The sequence below is a fragment of the Equus caballus genome, chromosome 27 (assembly GCF_041296265.1).
Source record: "Equus caballus isolate H_3958 breed thoroughbred chromosome 27, TB-T2T, whole genome shotgun sequence".
NCBI classification, from domain to species: Eukaryota; Metazoa; Chordata; class Mammalia; order Perissodactyla; family Equidae; genus Equus; species Equus caballus.
Genome location: NC_091710.1, coordinates 51,170,197 through 51,192,540, shown reverse-complemented (window position 1 = coordinate 51,192,540; position 22,344 = coordinate 51,170,197). Strand labels below are relative to the sequence as shown.

Here is a 22,344-nt window from a genome sequence, read left to right as displayed (position 1 = left end):
ATTTGGCATCATTTTGTTGCTTAATCTACTGTGACATTGAGTAAGACACTTAACTTCCCAAAATATCATTTTTCCTTCTGCAAATAAAAAAAAGCTTAATGATAACATACTTAATAAGGTTATTGAGATAATTGCTTATTACAGATGATGAAGAGTACTTAGTAATCAATAAATATTAGCTAATGTTGGTAGAGGAAATGCTTTTCTGTATCCTGAGAACACTACCTGGCATACAGTAGTTAGTCAATGAACAGAACTTCTGTGAAGTCACACCAGGCTATCCTCATCCCACAATACATGGAAAGAACACAATTGCATTCTAATTTGACTTGAGAAGATATTGAGACCCAAAGGATTTCAATGGTATATCCAAGGGTAAACAACAAGCACTTATTAGAGCTGGATTTGAAACCCAGTTCTCCTGTTTACAAAGACCACAAGCAGTATGTAGAGTTGGTAAGTTCTGTATTGATATAAGGTTACAACTTAAGAAGCATTTGAAGTTAGTGCATCACTTAGAAAAATGGCACTATAGTACTGGAAAGGCTTCAAGTCCTCCTCAAAGGAGGAACAGGGTTTGAACAAGGAGATAGGCAAGAGAACAGTTTCCACGTATGGGGAATGGAGTGAGGAAGGAAGGTGCCAGGGTTGAATAAGGCAGCATGGGGTTGGTTAAGACTGGGAGAGAAGCTTGTGATTATGGAGAACAGCAAATGAGTTGGTCTGGCTATAAAGGTGGGAAGCTTCTTGGACACCTTGTAGACAAGCCTCCTTATTGGAGGATAAAAGCCTAAGGACGGGGTGGGTAAATAGAAATTGAGCTGTCACATGAACCTGGGACTTCTGAATCCAGCCAAGTGTATACTCCTTCCTCTGTTTTCCCAGCTTTGTAAGGAGTTCAGCGCTACATTACAGGTACATTAAAATGGGAGTGCAGACGAGTTGCACCACAAGAGCCAGCAAGCATTTCTTTCGATATAGTCTCTCTGTGATCAATATGATGTCTTTGGAGGTTTTTCTGGGATGCGCATATTGTGGGTTTTCGTGACACTATAGTGTGCTTGATGTACATTCTTCTGTTTGCTGTGACAGTGAGTGGTGATGACCTGGCTCAGGGAGTAGACCCCAATGGCAGTGCTGATGGAGGAAATGTGGTTCTGTGGGGACATCTCCTTTACTGTCCTCAAGCCAGAAAAATTCTGATCTTTTATGTAGCTACTGATGACTCTGTGATGCTTGTCTAAGCTCCAAAGGGAAAAATCATTTGAGTCTGTTTTGGGTTAAATCAAAATATGGGACTCTTATCCATGGGACAAAAACATGTCTCCTTTTATAGGATCTGGAAGACTCTATGTCTCATGTAGTTTACCAAAACTTTTAAACCAATGTGAGAAGTGACATTTTTCACTATTACTCTGTCTTCTTTCTTTACAATTCCTTGCCTCATCATTTTGTCTTCCAAATTGGCATTCCCATGTCTCTCAGTCCCTTGTAGACTCAAACACATGAAGACACATTCATTTCAGTCATGAGTAAATGTGTTTTCTCTTCTTGTCGGTACCAGACCAGGTTTTCTCTTCACATCTGCCTTCAGCTCAGAAAAGCTGAAATCCCTTCTTTTTCATGCAGCCTAATCAATTCCTAACACCCCTTCAAACCATGGTTTTCTTTGCCTCCCACTCCTGTCATCCCTGATCAATAAGAGGACAAGAGCTTCTGCTGGCTTCAGAGTCACCATGGCAGAATTCTGCATGCCTTTTGAGACCATATGAGAGGTCCTGAGACTAATGGGTTTGAGGGTTTGAGTTACGCATTGTTCATGTAATGAGTCCAAATCCTTTTAATTTGTAACAATACCTTACTCACTAGAGTTCTTCCTCTATATATCCAGATGAAAACACAGAACATGTCATTGTATAATTGTCATAGGCTCTTGTCTGCTTATCATATTTTTGGGGACACCCTCTCCCCCATATTAATGAAAGGGTTCCAGTGGGACTCTAGGGCTTTAGAGAAAGGTCTGTGATTGAGTACCCCTGCAGGGGACCACTCCCACATTGTGGGAATGCAGACAGTGGAGTTTCCATGAGAAGGATGGTGTTAGGTCCATACAAAACAAGGACTAACAGTGATTATAGTTGTTAATGCAAACGGATTTTCTTCCTTGGAATAAAGTCAAATTTAATGAAAGAAGAGCCTAAGATGTTTGGTTACATACATACATACATACATAGACAGATAAATAAATAGATTGATTGATAGATAATGGACAGATAGATAATAGCTAATTAATAGATAGACAGATATAGAGATAGATGGACAGATCAAACTTTAGGATCACGTGCATTCACACCACTCTGTCTGAGGACATCATCACTCTTTGAATTCCCTAATTATTTAGAGACAGTATTTTGTTTAAGAGAGTTGTAGTCAGAAATCTGTTGCTGGCATTTACATTGATCCCAACTGATACACATATCAAACATCAAAAAAGGATAGACAGAAGCTTGTGGTGAAGACTTTATTTGGGGTGAAGAAAAGAGCTGGAGGGATGCAGGGAAGGTAACAACTCTTCCCTGAAGGCCTTCAGTTTGAATCTTGAAATTTGTGCATCTCCATTAAAGAAGTGAAGCAAAAACAGCACCTGTGATGAACACCACTGAGATTGCAGGCTCTGGAGATGAGCTCCTGAGACTGGCAGGGTGCTGCAATAGAAAGACATGTGGACCTGGCCTGGAGGAAGAGGGAGCATCAGCCAGTTGCCCAAGGAGGTGGATGAAAGGACAAGTGGAGGAGTTAAATTTGGAGTCAGCGTAGGCACATCAGGAGGGCTAATTAGGCCTACAGCAATGGTCATTGCATCAGACCACATGAGTTCTGACTGGGTGGTGCCTGCCAGTAAGGACCTGAGCCCTCACAACCTTATTTATCTGAGCTCCATGCTGTGACCACACTTGTTCTCCTGCCCTGGCCACCATACACTTTCACATATTTACACATTTGACCTTTTGCTGTGCATCCAGATATCCCCTGAAATAGATTAAGGTCTAGTCTACTTGTCAATAAACTATGCCTCTTGGGCCAAGCAATCTCCCTGACTGTTTCTGTAAAGATCAATGAGCAGAACCAGGCTTATCCATTTCATGTTGTCCATGGGTGCTGTTCAGCCTCAGAGACTTTTCCACATGTCATGACATCAAAGCCCATGGAAAAAGAAGACACTTTAGGACCATCCAGGCTAAATCTTTTCAATTCAGGTGAAGAAGATGAAGCCTTGGGAAGCAACTGAGGATCTTCCAGGGACAAAATTGATTGTACCAATCTTGAGACCAGAATAGAAACTTGTCCTCATTATGACGCTGGTGCTGACCTCTCTCCCCAAAAGTCTCCTGAGCTGAGATTTTATTTTCCACAGAAGAGACAGCAACATCCTGGTTCTCTGACAGCTTCCTCCAGGGCTGCAGCCTCATCAGCTCTCTCTGTAACTGGCAGCCACTGGGTCTGGAGGACTAAATGCAGGACATCTGTGAGGACAGCAGGGGTCTTCATGGTTTCTAGTGCCTGGAGGTGAAGAACTCCTAAAGCACCGAAGCAGCCTGTGAGTCTCCAGCTGCGGAAGGGGTCCATTCCTGTCTTTGCATTTGTCTGTTAGGAGATGAGAGAATCGAATATCAATCACTTGGAGACACTGTCAGCATGCATTCTATGATTCCCTGGCTCAGAGGCAGCGTGGAGTGGGTGAGCCATGTCAAGTTCTCCTGCTCTTTCCAGGCGATGCTTTGATGTCTGTCTGATCTGGGTCTCCTCAGAATGGACAGAATTCTGAGGGTCCCTTCGAATGGGAATTAGAACTGGTCAATATGTCGATGGAGGGTCCCAGTGCACCCTTGTAAGCTGTGCTATGATTCAATGGTTCCTCTTTTGATTTTTTTTTCCAGCTTAAGCTGATTTGTACTTTACCGGTCCCCCTGATCTTGCTTCATTTTACCTAAATCACGACAGTGTCATCATCCTCAAATCTCTATGTGAGGCATGAATGTGCTCTCCCCATCACTTGGGAACTCAATTCCAAAGGACAGCCCAACATTGTCAGCACCAGGGATAGGCCTGTGTCTTCACAGCCACCTGCTTTGTATTGTTTCCTTTTGGTCTACCAGTTTCAGAGGAGGTGACCTGATACACTACCGAGGCCTAGGCCATGATAGCCAGAGCAGAAGGGATCCCTGCTCTGGAGAAGCAAGGAGAGATCCCAGCTCCTCTTGTCTACTGGTGGGAGGAGAGCTCTGATCATGGAGCTCAGGGAAAAAGAATCAGGACTAGCCTGCACTGGGCTGGTTGATTCTTGGACATTGGAAGGGCTTTTGGGCACAGAGAAGAATCACCAATGTTTGCACTCAGTTTAATGCTCAATCAATGAAAGCTTGTGAAAACCAGCTCTTGAGTATGAAACATTCATACCAACATGATAATTTAAATAATCTTTACCATGCTACAGTGAGCTAATACACTTAGCATGCCTGGATCTATTCCGACTCGTCATACCCCTTCAACAACAGATAAATATGCTCAAGGACAAGGATCACAAACTTGTTTATAAATTCCACCAAAACTGTTAGAAAAGTGACAATCTCATGGAGTTACCTTTGTTTCTCTTTGGTCCTGATATTATTCCTGCTCAAGGTTTTTGTGATCTTCCCAGACCCAGGAGGAGGCTCAATGAGGTTTTACTTCTTGGAGTCAAACTGTTGACTATCCATCAGTAAATGGTACTTGGTGAGTTTCCGAGTTGAGTCAAAGCTGAGCTACTGCTTAATATTAGGCCCAGGCTTTTCTTTGTGATAGAAATGGTTTCTTATTTCATGCCATGATAGTCTTAAATCTCTGCCTTTTATAGAAATTTTGAGTTTAGAGACTTCTCTTTCTGACAAATAAGTTGTTCTTGAAGTTTTTGCAGGACAGTAAGTGGGTGAATAATTGTCTCGTGATTCTGATGTATTGAGTTGGTTCATTAACATTACTACAAACATAGTATTTCTTGGTAGAATTTGATTAAAACTAGTAGGTGTTCATTATAATTACTAAATTCAATATCTTTGAAGAGATAGAGAGTTGAGAGCAACTCTCTCATTGGACATTGAACTAATTTACCATTTGTGGTCCCAAGGGAGACCATGAATTTCACTGGTCATGGGGCATGCTCACCTCTACTGACCAGCTTCTGGGCTGTCCTCCTCTCAGGCCAATTAACTGAAACGACTACTGTTGGTTGGCATTTTCTGTTTTTGGTAAATTTTTAGATTGTCCTTGTTTGTGGCTCACTACAGCTTTAGTTCACCCTGTCTTGTTGATACTGTTAGAAATATATATATATGTATATGTACTTAACACATCAGATTAAAATAAGAAAAATATTACATATATCAAATCCTTCTACTTCTTAAATTTATGCAACAAGTGAACATAGCCCGTTGGGTCCACCGTTTCTTTGAGTCAACATACGGTATACTTCATAGTTTGTTCTCTCTTTTGTGTATCATCCTGAATGGATTGAATTTTGTAAGTTAAAATTGTCATTAACAGTCATTTTTATTCTTTCTACTTTTATTGTTGCTTCATAATGCTCAAATTTTGCAGCACTGGGATACAAAGCTCAGTTACTTAATGAGATCATTCTGGACAGAATTCTCTATACAAGTGTCCACACAAACTAGCCATATGAAAAGTCAAAAGCGAAAAGAGAGGAAAAACGCCAAATCCACTGAGTTCAATGCTTGAAGTTTATTTTGGAGAGAGAAATAAGAAAAGGAAAAAAGTACAAAGAGAAAACCCCTCTTCAGGTCTTCAAATGGAATCCCGACTGGTTTGGGTCTCAATCCATAAAGCTCAGAGATGACAGCAAAGCCTGTAGAGGGCGCCAGTGATGGTACTGTTACAGGTCCACGACTGATGCTCAAGAATCGGAAAACTTTAATTTGCACTTGCATTTTAGTTTTCTCTTACGGTCTGTGGAAAGAAGAGGAGGGTGAGACACAAGGCAAGGAGGGAGAGAAAAGAAGCAGAGCCACCTCATGGAGATATGTTAAGAGGTGACAAGTCTACTCACAGTAGACAATTATCAGTCATGTTAGGGTGGACAGATTCACCTCTTTGTCATAAATCACAAGAAATATTACCAGCTATGTGTTGGTCATGGAGGATCATGATTTTTCTCTCATCCTACTATATTTGTACCTGTTTAATTCATATTCCCCCCAACAATCTACCTCTCAAACTCAGAGTTACCTATTCCGCACTCTCTCTCATCCACACACCCAATTTGAGCCCGGTGTCCTTGTACTGAAAAGTCCCACTAATGGGCCTGCAGATCCTAACAGCAAGCTGGCTCGTCTCTCACCTGAAGCGTCTCGAGTGGAACGTTCATCCCCTGCAAAGGAAATGGTCAAGTCCTGGACCTCAGCCCCAGTCTGGTCCAGGGCAGGAACCTGGTCATCTCTCTCTCCCAGGGTCACAGCCTGGGTCTGATAGGCCAAGAGAAGAAGGGCAGCGAGGAGGGCGAGGGTCCTCATGGCCGTGAGTCACCTGGAGGACAGGGTCCAGATGGGAGAGCAGGAGCCTGAGTGAATGCGGAGCCCAGAGTCAGCCTGTATTTAAAGCAGACAGATTGGAGGAAAGAAGGTGTTGCCCTGAATATGTGACTAGGTGAGGACGGGGTGGCTTAAGGTCCTCCTAGCACCTCAGAGTCACTTTGATGTCCTTTTGATCTAGCTGTCCTTCTCGCGTCATGCATCTGTTTGCATTGTGTCCATGTTTGCTTTTCACATGTCATGATAGATGCCCTATAGGTACATGATAACCTTCCCTATTTCTCACCTGCCTGAATGTTTACCTGTGAAAGTGTGTGCGTGTGTGTTATAGGGCATCTCAGACATCAAGAGATGCTGGTAAAACTTCTATAAAGGAGGCTAATGTAAGGCAATAATAAGACCTGTATGAGATTTCTCACTTGCCATATTGGATACTGGATTGCATTTTCATATTTCTGAGAGAAAATAACTGGAATGCAGAATCCTATGCTGAGATAATATACAATATCACTTATAGGGACAAATGCTCTGTTTGTGGATATTCGAGACTCAGGAAATAGCTATGTGCGAATCCTTTGGAAAAATATTGCTCAAAGCAATGCTCCGACAAATGAATAAAAGATCCAAGTGAGAAGACATAGGATTAAAGAAACAGAATAAAAAAGACTCAGTAAAACTTCTTTGTAATCTGTTTTAATTAATTTTCCGTGAATGATTGATAAGACTGTACATCTTAAGCCTGTTGTTAAGAAAAACCTATTAAATGAAGGAAAATAAAAAGAAAATATTTTACCATTTGGAATACAAAATCCCAAGAAATTAATCAAGACATGGAAATTGATCAAGCAAGAAGAGAAGATGGGGATCATGGATAATGACCAACACTTAATATTCAAAGGGAAATGCTCAGTTAAGTATATGTTTAAAAGATGTAATGTTTGCCACTAGAAGGATGTCTCAATAGAATAATTAACAAAACAAACACAATGGAAGGAGGGAAGAAAAGAAGACAACTTATTTTTCATAATTAAGAAAGAAAAAGTCAGGAATGAGAGAACTAGAAGAAAATGCCAGAAATCTGTCAGGAAGACCATTAGCTTGGCCCGCTTCTTGTTTATCTTCTGTCCCCACTCTCTGAAGGAGAGCCCTGGAGGGCTGGGACCCATCTGCCTGGGCCTTTGTGTCCTGTGTGTGTGTGCATCTGGGAAGTTACTTTTCTGTCCCTCAGTTTCTTCATCTTCATTGGGTTGTTGTGAGGATAAAATGATACAGCCATGCAAAGCACTTAGAGCAACGCCAAGCACGTGGTAAAAACTCCATAAATGCTTACTGTTATTTTCTGATTTTTATCATCATCACACAATCATATCAAACGATACATGCTAAGCACTTAGGATAGTGCTTGGTGTAAAGTAGGCGCTAAAAACATCCCTGCAACACCCGTGTAATTCGCAAATGCACTGGATGACCTTGGACTGAATTTCCGGCATCAATGACTTCAGCTTTCACTGTGCAGTCTTCGCTCCACCTGGGGGCCATTGGGCACCAGGTGTAACATCCTCTCTGTTCTCCCTGCCTTACTGTCCCTCCTGAACATTCCTGAGCTTGCCATGTGTAGTTCCACTATTGCCTCCCAATCTGCCTCCCTCTGGCATTTTCTCTCTCTCTATCCATAGAGATGACTGCGGGGCAATTTAGGAAATCTTTGTTCCAGTTTTAATCTTTTTGTGTGGAATCTGTCATACGTTTATCCCCCAGGGTCCTCAATTATTGGAGAAAATTTTATCTCTAGCCTCTCTTGAGCCATTCTCAGGCCCCAAATTACTCACATTAGTGGAAAATCTGGAAAGAGAATGGATGGTTTAAAAAATCACCATCCAGTCTCTGGAGTAACAAGCAGAGCTGGGCATTGCCTGTGCCCCAGAACAAGCCTGGGAGCCCATTTGTCTGTTTGGGACCAGGACCCCCTTGATCACTTCACTGCTCAGCCTAGAACACAGGGTGACCCTGTCGCTGATCATCCATTTTTTAGGTTTCTTTCTAGCAGGAGTATTTCCAGAAAATTCTAGTCCTATTATGGGAAATGATCATGGAATTATTGTGTTTGTAAACAGAATTTAGAATCAAACATCTTTCCTTTTGCCTTGTTTTTTTTCTTATTCTACCAAATCACCATTGACAATTGTCCGTTGACTTCAAAACTGCTGTCATTTACAATAAAGTATGATGAAACATTTTTTTCTCTTCACTCTGTGTCTGAACCAGTCTCTCCTACCTTCAGGGCCACAACATGGAAATGCGCGGAGAGAGGGCATGAATTTCCCTGACCTAGGAGCTCAGAATTTAACATGTGGATGAGCTTGACCATGCTGAAAAGCATGGTGCAAGGGAATGAGCCTGAAAGAAAATGAATACTTGATATCTTAAAACATCAATAGATCTGGTGTTGGAGAAATGCTTTGTGTTCCAGGCTATTCCAAAGAGCAGGGGATGCTAAGAGGTGCTGGATACCCCTGGTGATAGTCAAGCAGATGGGGAGCAGGGAGGGCAACATGCGCCTTTGTTAACAAGAACAGCAGGTGTTGAAGGGGAGCCGCTGGATCAGAGAGTATCAAAGGTCTGGCCATCAAATGGCGAGCACAGCAGCACACAGATGTCACCTTTTAGGACGGAGCCTTCTGTGCAGCTCATCACCCTCTGCTCCTGCTCCCTTCAGACTTATATTCCCACAGGGCTGGATGCCTCTCACTCCCCAGGGAAGCCCAGGCTCCCGTCTCCCTCCTGGGTGCTCTCCCCCCTCAGGAGGCTCCTGGCCCCAAGGACCCCCTGCCTCTTGGCTTTCTCTGTCTACTTCATCTTCCGTCCACCTCCCCCTGCACTCACCTGAGACACCTTCATGTCTAGCCACACGAGATGCAGGAAACTTGGTGCAGTGCTTATTTACGTGGTGAAGCAAAATTACCATGGCTGAATAAACCAGGGATTAGGGCCATTTGTTTCTCACCTAATTGTCATTTAAACCAACTATTTTGTTCACACTGTGCCTGCCTCTCTCTGTATTTAAGCGCATTGTCTGCTTTCAGCAAGTGCAGAGTCAACACGGTAGAATGACTCATTTTCCAGGCAGGGCCCTCCAGCTTCAGAAAGTAAGAAGTCCCTTGTCTGTAACAGATGAGATGAAGAGAATATCTCCTCTCCCCTCCTCCTCATTCCTCTCTGCCATCTGGCCTTCAGCATAACAGCCAACGTTGTTCTTTGTTTGTTTGTTTGTTTGTTTTTTTTTAGTATGAATTCTATGTTCTGGGGAAATTTCGTCTTCTCCAAGAAGCACTCATTGAGTTCATTCTAATTTGGGGCCCTAGAGGGAGCTAGAAATGCCCTCTATGATGTCATGCAAGGAGGAGCTTCTCCCCTTCTCCCCATGCAGGCAAGCCTCAGAGGAAGGGTGGATGAGAGAAGTGAAGTGAAAGGCTCCCCACACACTTTCAGGGTGCACTGCAGGGGTTCCTAGCCCAGAGAAGGCAGGGAGGATGCCCAGAGGTGGTGGAGGCAGCTCAGGAATGCAGATCATATCGTGTGCTTTCCACTCACTCTGGGCATGTGCACATGGATAAAGTCTTACAGAAGTGAACACTGGTGGATTTCTTGAAGGGGAAAAATGAATTACAAAGCTTGGGGTTTGTCTAGGGGGGGTTCAGAGCACTCCTGTTAGGACAGTAATAATGTTTATGGTGCCATTCTTATACATCTACTTCACTTTCTGGGGCTGACTCTCAGCTTGACAACTTTGCAGAAAGAACGTGATGATGATGGCGTATGGCACAAGAATCTGCAGAAAGATTGTCAGGAGAAATATCCTGCCTGCTCACTATGTCAGGACGGCTTGTTTTTGTCCTGATAACCTTGCTGGGTCCAGCTACAGGTATGAGGATGAAGACCAGCCCTGGCATCAGAATTTGATGTCTGGCAACCACAGGTAGCAGTAGGCCTAGCAAAGGGTAAACTTACAAGTATACACAGTAATGGAATCTTCCCAGCTCCTCACAGCCTTGGAAAATTCAGGCAAACCTGGTGGCAGGAAACCCAGGAAGTTAGTGTTGGGGTTCTCCAACAGTGAGCAGCAGGAACCTGGTCAGTGAGCTGCTGTCCAGACTGGGCCTACAGTGTGGAAAGGCGAAATAGCAGGTGCAAAGAAAGGCTCAGATTTCAATACACCATGGAAAAGATCTGAGAGTGACCTTGAGGGCTGGTTTGGGGGTGGAAATGATTTTGAATTCCAATATTTTGGGTCTGAAATTTTTAAAAATAATTTCTAGACAATATTTTTTATTACAAGGGAAATAAATGCAAACAATAATTTAACCTTAAATGAAACCGTTAGATAACCCAGTGGATAAGTTAAGGAAAAAAGGAATTTTATATTCCTTCCACAAATGGTTTTTGAGTTTCTGGTTACTACTACATTCCAACCACAGTTCTAAGCATGGGGAAAATCAGATAACACACAAGACAGAAATCCCTGCAACACAGGGCTCATTTCCCAATGTCTGAGAGAGTGACAAGAATAAAAAACTAGTTAAATGGTGCAACAGTCTGAGGGGCAGAATTGTGTCCTCCAGAATTCATAATGTTGACTCCTGAAGCCCCAGTACCTCAGAATTTGACCGTATTTTGAGATCGGGTCTTCACAGAGGTGATTAAGTTAAAATGAGGCCTTTAGAGTGAGCCCTAATCCAATCTGACTGTGTCCTTACGAGAAGAGGGAATTGGGACACACAAAGGGACGTAGGAGCACAAAGCAAAGACCAGGTAAGGACACAGCGGGTAGGGAGGCCGTCTGCAAGCCCAGGAGAGAGGCCTCAGGAGTAACCAACCCTTCGACACTTTGATTCCGATCTTCTCCAGAATTGTGAGAAATAAATTTCTGTTCTTTAAGGCACTCAGTCTGTGGTATTTTGTTATGGCAGCCTTAGAAATGTAATACAAGCAGTTCATAAGATGTTAAGAGCCATGAAGAACATTAAAACAAAGTAAAGGGCATGGGTGGGGAGAAGGCAGACCATGCACATCTCTGGGGGAAGAGCATTCCATGCAGAGAGTGCCAGGGTCCACGGTGGGGAGCTAGGAGAATGCAGTTACAGCTGGTGGGGCAGTGCCTGTATAGGCAGAGGTGTGTGTGTAAAGATTTTGGATTTACTTTGGGTGAATTAGTTTTTCTAATTAATGAAAATCCTGTTGGTTTTCTTTGTTGGGTTTGTGTGATAGATGGATAGGTAGATAGATAGATAGATAGATAGATAGATAGATAGATAGATAGATATTAAATTTAGGAAAATTTGACTTTCAAAATAATGTTGGGTTTCTCAATCTCTGAATGTGGTACCCCTTTACATGTGTTAAAATCTTATTTTTTTCTCTCTAAATTTTGAAAGTTTTATTCATACAACTCTTACACACCCAGTAAGTCTTTCTATTTTCTTTACTTGTTGATATCGTAAAGGGTATCTTTTCTCCATTATAATTTTAAGTAGTTTAGCTTTTTTTTCCCCTATTGGTTCCCTATAAGGAGCAATGATATGATTAACAATTTTCACTTCCTCACCCCTGCCCTTTATTACCCAATTTTAGTTGTGAATATCCCTTTTCTTTTACTTAAGTATGTGTTAATTGATTTGTCGTATTTAAATGATTTCTTTTTGATTTCCAAATATAAAAGCAGAGGGGAAAAGTATCAACTGACATTTTCACCACCCTTTCTTCCCCTTCCTTCCCATCATTCGTTAGTTGTGCAATTTTCCATTTTTGTTATTTGTAGCATTTACGTTGGGTTCTGTATCCATCATCATTCCATTTCTCTCTTTAGTTCTACTTTAAATCAGTTTCATATTCATTCCCAATACTTGTATCATGGACCACATCCTTCTTGCCATTGGCTGAAATTAGTTCTCTAGCTTTTTTTGTTCCCCCGGGAGAGCTCCTCACTGGAGCCATGTTCCCTAAGTGCCCTCATGTTTGAAAATGGCTGTTGCCTTTATAACAGAAGGATAGTTGTTTGAGTAAAAAATTATGGCGCCACATCTCCCGTTCTTGATGGCTTTGCTGGAATTGCTCATTGTCTTCTAGTTTTGAAGGTTATTTTGCATGTCTGAGCCTTCCTGATATTATAGGCAACTTGACTGTTTTTCCTTATTATTCCAAAGATTCTTTCTATTAAAAATCCAGAAATTTTATTGAAACATTAAGATAGAGTTTGTTATTGATTATTATGTGTCAAATTTTCTTAGGACACTACTACTTTAATTTAGTAGGTTAGAACCTTATTATTATTTGACTATTCTTTTAAAAACTGTATATTTAAATTTTTCCCAGTTACCTCTTAGAGATACCAGTCATATAAATTCTGAATCTTTTTTGTGCCCACCACATCAATCATTTCTGCCCCCGCTCTTCCACATCAACTTTGACTTATCTCTATGACATTTACTCACTTCACTTCATCCAGTCCTTATTGTTCCCATCTCTGTTTTCAGAAATGTGCAACCTCATTCGTGTGCCCCTAAATGGGCCTTCAATTTTGTCATGGTTTATTTTCTTCTTTCACTTCCTACTATGGTTCTATGAATTCAGGTTTCTTCTCCTTTTTGATCTCAAAATATCTTTTCTGAGTTAATACATCTATGATTTGCATTTTGTCTCTGTTTCAAAAAATGTGATTCTTTCATCATCATTATCAGCAACTTATAGTGCTCTGGTAGGTCATAATTTTTATCCATTTCATAGCGAAATTGTCAGCTGAGGGTTTCTATTCTACTAATTCTATTTTGCCCATTATTTTTCCTGTTCCTTAGTCATTTTTTTATAAATATCTTTGGAGAGATGCTGTGCGGTTTCTGGTTGATGATGACTCATCTTTGTGTAAGTGAAATATTTCAGCACTATGTATTTTAGAGAAGCTTTTGTAGGGGAGTAGACAAAACTGGGTTCTAGGCTATAGGGAATTCTCCCTATGATGCAAGATTGTTGGAACGAATACTTTGTTTTAATGGCTATTCAATGAGAATGATACATTTTGTGCCATCAAAATTCTCATAACCAGATTTATAACTGCAGCCTCATAACCAGATTGCTTCTAAGAAATATGGACTCCCATGTGATGGTTAATTCAACATGTCTTTTCTCCTTCTTGAAATGTGGTGCCAGTCTGGGTTCAAAGAACCTCACACTACCCGCTCATTCATCTGACCCCACCGTTTCATATAAGGGATTGTTGGTTTGTGTCTTAGGCTGCAGGAATGATTCGGCAGAGTTGTGCTCTGGCAGCATTGTCTGAGCCCTCATTCATACCAGCTTTTCTTGTTTCCTTTCCTACCTCCACGTCTCTGAATATAATGACAGTGTATTATTATATATTCTTTTTAGGGTCATAAATGTGTATTAATTTGGCAAATGATGAAGTTTATAGTTTTATAGCTTATTTTCTTGCTTTGATTTTGGAGAGCTCCTGAGAAGAGAAGGGAGAAATCACATTTTTACTTTCCCACTTTAAAACTGGAAGTCTCTGGTTTATATTAGTTCCTCACTTGGCTTTCCTGAATCCATCCTACGTCTTGCCATCGAGTTACTTCCAAATTGTAAATTTGACAATATTATTATTTCATTTAAAATCCTTCAATGTCTTCTCTTTCCTTACAGGACAAATTCAAAGATCCAAGGTCTGCTCCTATGGCTCCTATTTCCTTTTTCCTGTATCTTAGCCAAAGGAGACACTCACGATTTCCCAAATTCATGTTGAAATCTATGTCTCGATATCTTTGCCCATGAACTTCTTTTTCCCTAGATTAGTTTTGTGTGTCTGCCTCATAAATGTCAATTCTTCTGTTAGGACATATATCAGGTGTTAACTCCAGAGCAAAAATTTCCCAATTTCTCCTCCCTACTCCCCACCCTCACAATATAGAAACAGCAACAATGGTTCCTCCCTTTAAGATGCCCTGTGCTTACTAGATCATACAGCAATGAACTAATGCAGAGTTAATCTATTGGATCAAGCTGAAGACCCCCCGCTGAAGATCATGTTGGTTTATTTTATACCCTGGTTCTGTCTAAGTAACTGGCAAATTGTAGGAGCAGAGGAAATGGTTTCTTTGATGAATGGTGCTGAGCCAAGCATGCCACATCCTTGGAAATGGGGTGAGGAGAGCGATAGAAATTGAGAACCAGGCAACATCTAAAAGGACCAATCTCACTAATTTCCTATCTCTGTATAATTCCTCTCACTTGAGTAATTTTCTTGCCCCTATGAATTTGCCCAGAATTCCAAAGATGTTAGATTAGTGTCCTGCCCTAACAAAAGGCAGATAAGTCTACCTTTTGTATAACTCACTTCCTTTTATTAAGCAGGAGGAGCAAAACACATTTCCCTGGAAGCAGATAATACAGCTTTTACATAGTGTGGGAGATAGCTTTTTGCTGAGAACTCATTCATGGATGCCTCCTGTCACCAGGTGCAAGAATTGGGCTCAAATGTTGTCACGTCTCAGAGTTGAAGGAAACTTAGAGATCATCTAATTTAGCCTTTTTATTTTCCAGAAGTTACTGCCCGGGGGTTCATAAGCAAGTCGTATCTCTGGAGCCTCAACACGGGTCTTCTGACTCTGGTGCTTTCTTGGTTAATCCAAACTTGACTCAATAATAATACCCTCTCATAGAAGAAATCTCTAGAGTTCTGGTTAAGAATTAGAAGAAAAATTAAAAAATAAAATAAGAGAAAAATGTGAAATTAAGTAAGAGTACGATATTTCCTTTTAGCAGCATTTTTTAATAATATCCCCAAACGATTTTTGTGGTTTCCAACCCAGACCATTTTTTATCCACTTATTTCAAATGCACTGTTATGGAGCACTCTCTGTGGACTTCCCAGGGCACTGCAGATTCCAGGACTCTTCTCCTCTTCTCAGTGGAATTAGATACTTCTCTCTCCACTGCTCACTCAGTGGCTAAAGCACAGGTTCAGTTATCATTTAATGATTTGTTTCGATGTCTGTCTCCCCCAGACGTATTTTATTTCTTTTTGTTCCTAGAATGTTTCACTGTTTCCTCTTGATTGACTCCCTTCTGCACAGCGATCTTACATTTTCCATTTGTTTATGATCTTAGCCCTAATGAAGTTCCACAATTTCACAGAAATTTATTTTCCCAATCCTCTCTTTTCCATGTCTTCCAGTTCTCATGGTCTCAATTTCCCCACTTGAAACATGCTCTCTAAGGCAGCACTTAGATCCTCTGACACACTTCACATCTCATCCATCTGTGTGCCTTCTTAGCTCTTGGTGGTGAAAAGAAACTTCCCTGTGACCTTCCTGGGAAGCAGTGACTCTGCTGGGCACTCCCGCCTTTTAGTAGGCTCCTGTTAACTGAATCTTCTGCCTATTAGGCAAGCCCTCTGCAAGGAAAAACACATTTACCAATGCTAACAGGGGTGCCTGCTGCTAACCTTGGGTCACTGCCAGAGGCAGCCGCTTGTCTGGAAATTGCCCACTTAATGGTTTCTCTGGTTCACTAGCACCAGTGTGATCAGAACGTGGTCAGGCCATTAGCGGCACCTCCAGGAGCAACCACTGAAGAATGAAGAGGAGGCTGAGCGAGCCGCCCTGCTGCCCACAGGAGAGAGAGGAGGTGAGTGAGCACTCGGCAGTGTGCAGATCGGGGAGGATTTGGGACTGGGCTGTATTTTCAAGACCAGCTGTTTTTAGTTCCTATATTCTTAGGCAGAAGATCCCATTAAACTGAGGCAAGCACTTCATTCTCACTCACATTTCATGCCCTCTTCCCTTTGGCACACACACACCTCTCGGAAGCACCTAGAACCGCAAATCTCAGAACTGATGAGGAGACTTTGGCATGTCACCTCACCCAATTCTATCATTTCTCAGATGAGGGATATGAGGCCTAGAGAGGTGATGTGACTTGTAAGTCAGAGGCAGAGGCAGAACCAGAATCTAGGTATCCAAAATCTTAAAGCACCGTTTATTTTTTCTGCGTAATATTCTCAAGGTAATTGAAGCTATTTCCATGTAAAAGTCTATGCTGCATGAAGTGATATTGTACGGTGGCTATGCACGTAAGTTTGATTCACACTTCAGTTCAATTGCTGCTTGACCACTGTGTGGACCTGTTGCCTCATCTGTAGAACAGTAGTTCTTAGAACCCATGTCTAAAGATCATTTTGAAAATGAAATGAAATGATCATGCAGAGCACTTGGTACAATGCTTTGTACATAGCAGAGTCTTGATGCCTGATATCTACCACTGGGCACAGCTGATGCTCATTTTCAGGTTTATAGCTGTGTTGTAGAAGACCAAGAGCCACCTATCTTCATATGTAAGAACATGCATTTCACTTAAATTGACCTAAAGTAAAATATTGGGTGCTTCAGAGGACACCTTCCTGGGTTCTCACTTGAAGCAGGACATTGGCAAATGGGAGTGCATTCAGAAGCGGGCAACCGAGCTGGAGAGGGACCCAGATTCCCCGTCTGAGGAGCAGAGCTCAGAGACTCTTCAGAGCAGAGAAGGGAAGGCTCAGATGGGTGAAAGCATAGCACAAAGAAGAGAGAGGAATTCCAAGTTTCTAGGCTTTTGTGAAAGGTGTTTCCTATGTTTAGGCTAGAGTTATTCTGTTTGATTCATATGGAAATGATCAACACTGAGGAGACAAAGAGAAAAGAGACCCATCTCAGGTTTTCAAGACTCCTTAGTGTCATAGGTCAGCAGGTAACGGGATACCCAACTGGTTCTTGGTGGCAAGGAGATAATTCTACTTTTCTAGTGAGAGAGAGAGGGTTCATTCCATAAGACCTGTCTAGTCAGAGATGGTGTTAATAAGCTCAGGACTCTGTAGGCCAGAGAGTTGAAGTGGGAACAGAGCAGCCATCATTTTGTTTTCTCAGTGGAAAGAAGAGAAATGAAGTATTGACCTAGGAGCATCTGCTCAGTGGCCTGCCTTTCTGGAATGTTTCCTGTCAGGGGAGCAGACTCTTTCTCTCCCTCTCAATCTCTTTCTTTCTCTCCCTCCCTTCCTCCTTCCCACTCTACCATCCTTGCTGTCTCTCTCTTTCTCTCTCTCCCTCCAACCTTCCTTCCCTTTCTCTCTCTCTCTCTCCCTCCCTCTCTCTCTTTCATTTTTATTTTCTTTCCTCTTTCCCTTCATTTCTATTTTCTTTACTTAAGAATATCAACCATCCTTACATTTGAGAACTTTTCTCACCTTCTCTACATTCTCTGGAGATTTCTCTCTGGGCTCATCAACAGTAGTAGCCCAAATTCCTAGATCCAAAGTGGATTTTCTCTGGCTCTAATTTGTCAAATGGACATCTGGGTGTGAACTACCTCACCTTAATTTTGGACTCTAAAAAACAGATTCAGTCGAGGGGTCACAGGGGCACCGGGTTTTTGTGCTGTCATTAAACAATTCTCTCAGTTCCTTCACTGGGCACAGAGTTGTCTCTGATCCCAAGGATGACTGGGCTGAAGCCACAACGTGTGCTTCATGCATGAGTTGGAATTCTTCATCAAGTTCTGGAAGAAAAATCAAAGGCTTTTGCAAAAGAAATCACATATAGCAAAAAAACTACTGAAGCATTTCTTTTTTAAAAACTTATAAAACAGTGAGTTTTGAAAAATCTTGTTTGGTTTTGGATGTTAAGGAAGTTGATCTTTGATATGAAAAGGTCAGAATAAGAGGAACTAGAAAGAAGAAATGGGGGAAATGGGAGAAATAAGGTAATTTTTGCATGGTGGTAACTGGGAAAGAGTTCTACAAAATAAAGGCCATTTGACACAGGCTCACTCTGTGAGGTTAGTGACCTTTCTTGTTTGGCCATAGTCTGTTGCTCTGTAAAGTGAAGAGATTGGGTCAGATGATCTCTGAAGGCTCCAGTAATTGTTAATCAATGCATTCTATGAGAGAAGAAAAAAACAAGTCTGTACATCAGAATCAAGGAGGCTAAATGATAAGTATTACAGATCATGATTTTATGACTGAAAAATCATTGAGAAGTGATCACACAAAATCAAAATCTACAAGAATCAACATGTTTGCTGATGACAAAACTATTACACAAAATCAATAGCTTTCCCTATACAAAGCATAGCCAATTATAAAATATAGTGAAAGAAGAATTTGAAACAAATAGAGAGAGAAACCATAAAATATCTAGATTTTAAGTTACAAAAAACGTTCTAGATCTATGCAAAGAAATTTATTGAAGGACACGAAAAGGTTATATTAAAAGAAGACAAAAATATGTAAAGCAAAACTTGTTCTTCGAAAAACTCAATGATCCATATGTCATTTTTTTCTTAAATAAAACCTGTCCTTTTTATGCAGAATCAGTTAAAAAAGCAATAAAATCATTTTTAAGTTGATGAAGTAATTTAAAATTTCTTTGGTAAGAGGGAATCATTGAGAGCCGTGAATTCTGAAAAAGACTGAAGAGTGAGATTTCACTACCTTGAATGGTAGGCGCTTTGCGATTAAAATCATGTAGTGCCGGCTCTGGGAGAGTGGATAAGAATGGAGTCCACGCTGTGAACCTGGGAACAGCTAGGCATTTGATACCTGAAAAGGTTAGGATTTAAATGCTCTGATGAGTATGCAAAATGTCCCCTCTGTTCCCTCCAGGATGTCCTGCTCATCAGGGTGGGTTGGATGGTCTTCAATTCTTTCCCATCACGTCTGATTTTATTTCTCTTCTGTGCAAGACTCAATTTTCTAAGAGAACAGAGACATAAAATCAGACGTGTGCCTTTTACATGAGATCGCGTAGGATTAGACAGTGATGGCATGTCTGTGGGTTCATGTGAATTTTCACATGTCTGGGTGGGGCAAGAAACAGTTTTCATGTCACCGTTGGGAACTCAAGTCTGTCACAGGTTTTCAGAACAGTCTTCATTGCAGGGCTGAAAGAATGAAGGACAACACTGTTCCCATGGCAGACAAAATGAGGTAAACACACGAAAAACACAAATATCTTTCAGGAAAACCGAACATGAGCAAAGCAAAAAGTAATCACTGAGAATAGTCATGAATTTTGGCTATTGGATCAGCGAGCACAGAGTAAAAAGCAAGCCAGAAATAATTTTTGCAATGCATACAATAAACAATTAATGATCTTAAATGCTCATCGAGTTCTTAGAAATCAGCCAGAAAAGATGAATAGAAGAATGGAAAAATGGGTAAAGTGCATGAACAAGTAATAATAGATGAAAATAATCAAAGAACATTAGAAAAATAACCACATCAGAAACAATTTTAAAGATATATTAAAACAAACAGGAAATATTATCATTCACTCAAATGTTTTGCAAAGATTAAAACAGTTGATAATAACCGGCACTGATAGGAATATTGACAGTCAAAAACACTTTTATACATTGTTAACAAGAGGACACAGTAGTACACCAGTTTCTAGAGTGATCAATAGGGTGATTTCCCTAAAACTTGAAATACACGTATATGTTGACATTCTATTTCTAGGAATTTATACAAAAGTAATAGTTACATAAACTAAAGATGTATGCATAGTCATACAAATATATGAGGGATATATATTTGAATAGATACTAGAGAATTTCCAGGACAATATTTGAGAGAAAAAAAATCACACAGTGGAGCTGCTAAAGAAGTAAGATTATATATTTTAAATTTAAAATAAATATTTACATCATTTTATTTACAAAAGAAAAGAACTGAAATACTCTGAATTGTAAATAGTAGTTATAATTGTAGGGTGGGGCTATGAGATTTTTTATCTTCCATTTTTTTACATTTCTGTATTATTTGGAATTTTCCAAGGTGTAATTATTTTTTATAATAAGAAAAATAATAGACTTCAATGAAAGTAAATGATAAAATTCAAATCTAGGAATAATTGGGTATATTTTTGCACTAGCTTTTAACCAATATGAGCTCTTCCTTCCTCTAGTATGGATTCTTTAGGAAAGTTATAACTAATCCACCACCATTCTGGAAATTCTTTGTAAGGAACCCTGGAAGATCCCATCAACTTGCCTCAAAATCTTTTCTAATGAACTTTCTCACCTGTGAGAAACCATCCTTATTCTCCTTTTGTAACAACTCAACTCTGGCCCTACCACTCACCTTCAGATGCCCCAGTCTCTGCTTCATCCTGATGCCACCTTCATATGATATGGTCATACAAGAGTGCCTCAACCCAAAAGTTGAGAGAAAAACAAAGCAAGCAGCAGCTGGGGCTCCTGGAGCAAAAAAAGGACAGTGCTGTTATGGCCACTCCTGCTGAGGGAAGAGCAGAGTCTTGGGCAGTGAGAAGTTACTCTCTATACTAACCCCTGGGCTGCTGTGAGTTCCCCTGACAGGGAACCTTGGGCTCCTAACTTTGTCCTCTGGATTCTTACCATCAGGTCTTTGGGAACCTCCATTCTGGAACCATGAGATTCCTCCACATCTTCCTTACTGCTCTCTTTACCATCTTCCAGGTACTACCCGGTAATTACCAACCATGATGCCCTTTCTGATCATTATCTTGTTTTTTCCTTTCCCTCAGTCAACCAAAGTGAGAAAGTAAAGTATTAGGGAGCTATTCTGAGGTCATCTCTATACCCCAGCACAACTTATTAAGAAGTTAAAAAATTCCTCTGAAAGCTAGTTGTTGTGTCTTCATGACATTAAAAGTCTTGTTAGGTAGTAATCTTTTACTCCCTCCCCTTTCCCACTAGTGAACTGGATGATTGAGAACCAAATCAGTTGAATCACCTGCTTAGTACAAGTTGGTGTGGAGACAGAGTCTTTATATAAGCCCCAACCAGAGATCTCTTGCCACTTGTATGACAGTGGTGACCTTGAGTTTAGCTGGACAAGGCTTCCATCTGGTGAGACTGGAAGAATTGGGATGGGTTTTGTGTGATGGGGAGGTCAGGTGATTGATGAGATGCACTGGGCAATAGTTACTGATTGAGCAGCACACCTGACTCTCCAGTTAATGCCCAGTTGTTCCTATGGCAGGAAAGACAATTCAGCCAATGGTTCTATCAACAACAGTGACATGGCAGAATAAGAGGGTGAAGAGAGGAGAGAGTGAGTCTTTCCCTGATTGATGTTGGTGTCTAGCAGGGAAAGATGGGGATTCCATCCAGATGGTGGGATCTCCAGCTTTCCTCATCAGACTTTCAACTTCATGCAAACATTTTTTTTATTTCTCAGACAGTACTTGGGCACTCAATTTTGAAAGACCCTGCTACCTTCGGGGTGGAATCTGCCTGAAGCAAGGGACACCAAGGTGTGAGCCCTTCAGAGGACCCTGCCGAGCATTCACCGTTTGCTGCAAAATAAAGAGGAGCTGATAGAAGCAGCCTAGTCAACGAACCCCGGCAAAGGATATGAAGCATGGCTCCGCTTGTCCAAATAAAAGCAAACAATATTCAAGTCTAGCTAATCAATTATTTTATCATTAAGATTGATTAAAGGAACAGCTGTTTTCCATGAAGAGGTAGTCAGTGGGATGGAATCAATTATAAGAATTAAATTTATATCATGCTTCAAATTTTGCAAAGCATTTTAATTCACACAATATATGTAATCTTTAAACCATTTTTGTTTATCAACCCCATTTCACAGGTGTAGAAACCAAAACTCAGCTTGCTTAAATAACTCACCAAGGATGACACAGTCAGTAAACGAAGGACCACAGTCTAAGACTCCTCTTTTGGTCATTCTATGATA

At 41.0% G+C, this 22,344-nt stretch overlaps 1 protein-coding gene and 1 long non-coding RNA gene across 2 annotated transcripts; one reads left to right on the top strand and one right to left on the bottom strand.

Moving 5' to 3' along the window:
* Positions 1 to 5,763: 5,763 nt before the first annotated feature.
* Positions 5,764 to 6,566, bottom strand: DEFA31L (Paneth cell-specific alpha-defensin 31L). Its single transcript, NM_001166090.1, has 2 exons — positions 6,395 to 6,566; positions 5,764 to 6,003 (listed from the first exon to the last, which is right to left on the bottom strand). The coding sequence occupies exons 1-2, from the start codon at positions 6,564 to 6,566 to the stop codon at positions 5,951 to 5,953; spliced, it is 225 nt and encodes a 74-aa protein (NP_001159562.1). The 3' UTR covers positions 5,764 to 5,950.
* A 9,171-nt stretch (positions 6,567 to 15,737) lies between these two features.
* On the top strand, positions 15,738 to 22,047 carry LOC138920990 (uncharacterized). The gene is made up of 3 exons (XR_011433107.1): positions 15,738 to 16,259; positions 21,027 to 21,111; positions 21,826 to 22,047. It is a non-coding gene; the product is annotated as an uncharacterized lncRNA (long non-coding RNA).
* The last annotated feature ends 297 nt before the right edge of the window (positions 22,048 to 22,344 follow it).

What these genes read in the sequence shown, in the direction of transcription:
- DEFA31L (NM_001166090.1), bottom strand. Translation starts at nt 6,566, where the DNA reads ATGAGGACCCTCGCCCTCCTCGCTGCCCTTCTTCTCTTGGCCTATCAG. An exon ending in TTCCACTCGAGACGCTTCAG is followed by an intron (nt 6,004 to 6,394) that starts GTGAGAGACGAG and finishes TTCTTTCCACAG; the next exon opens with ACCGTAAGAGAAAACTAAAA.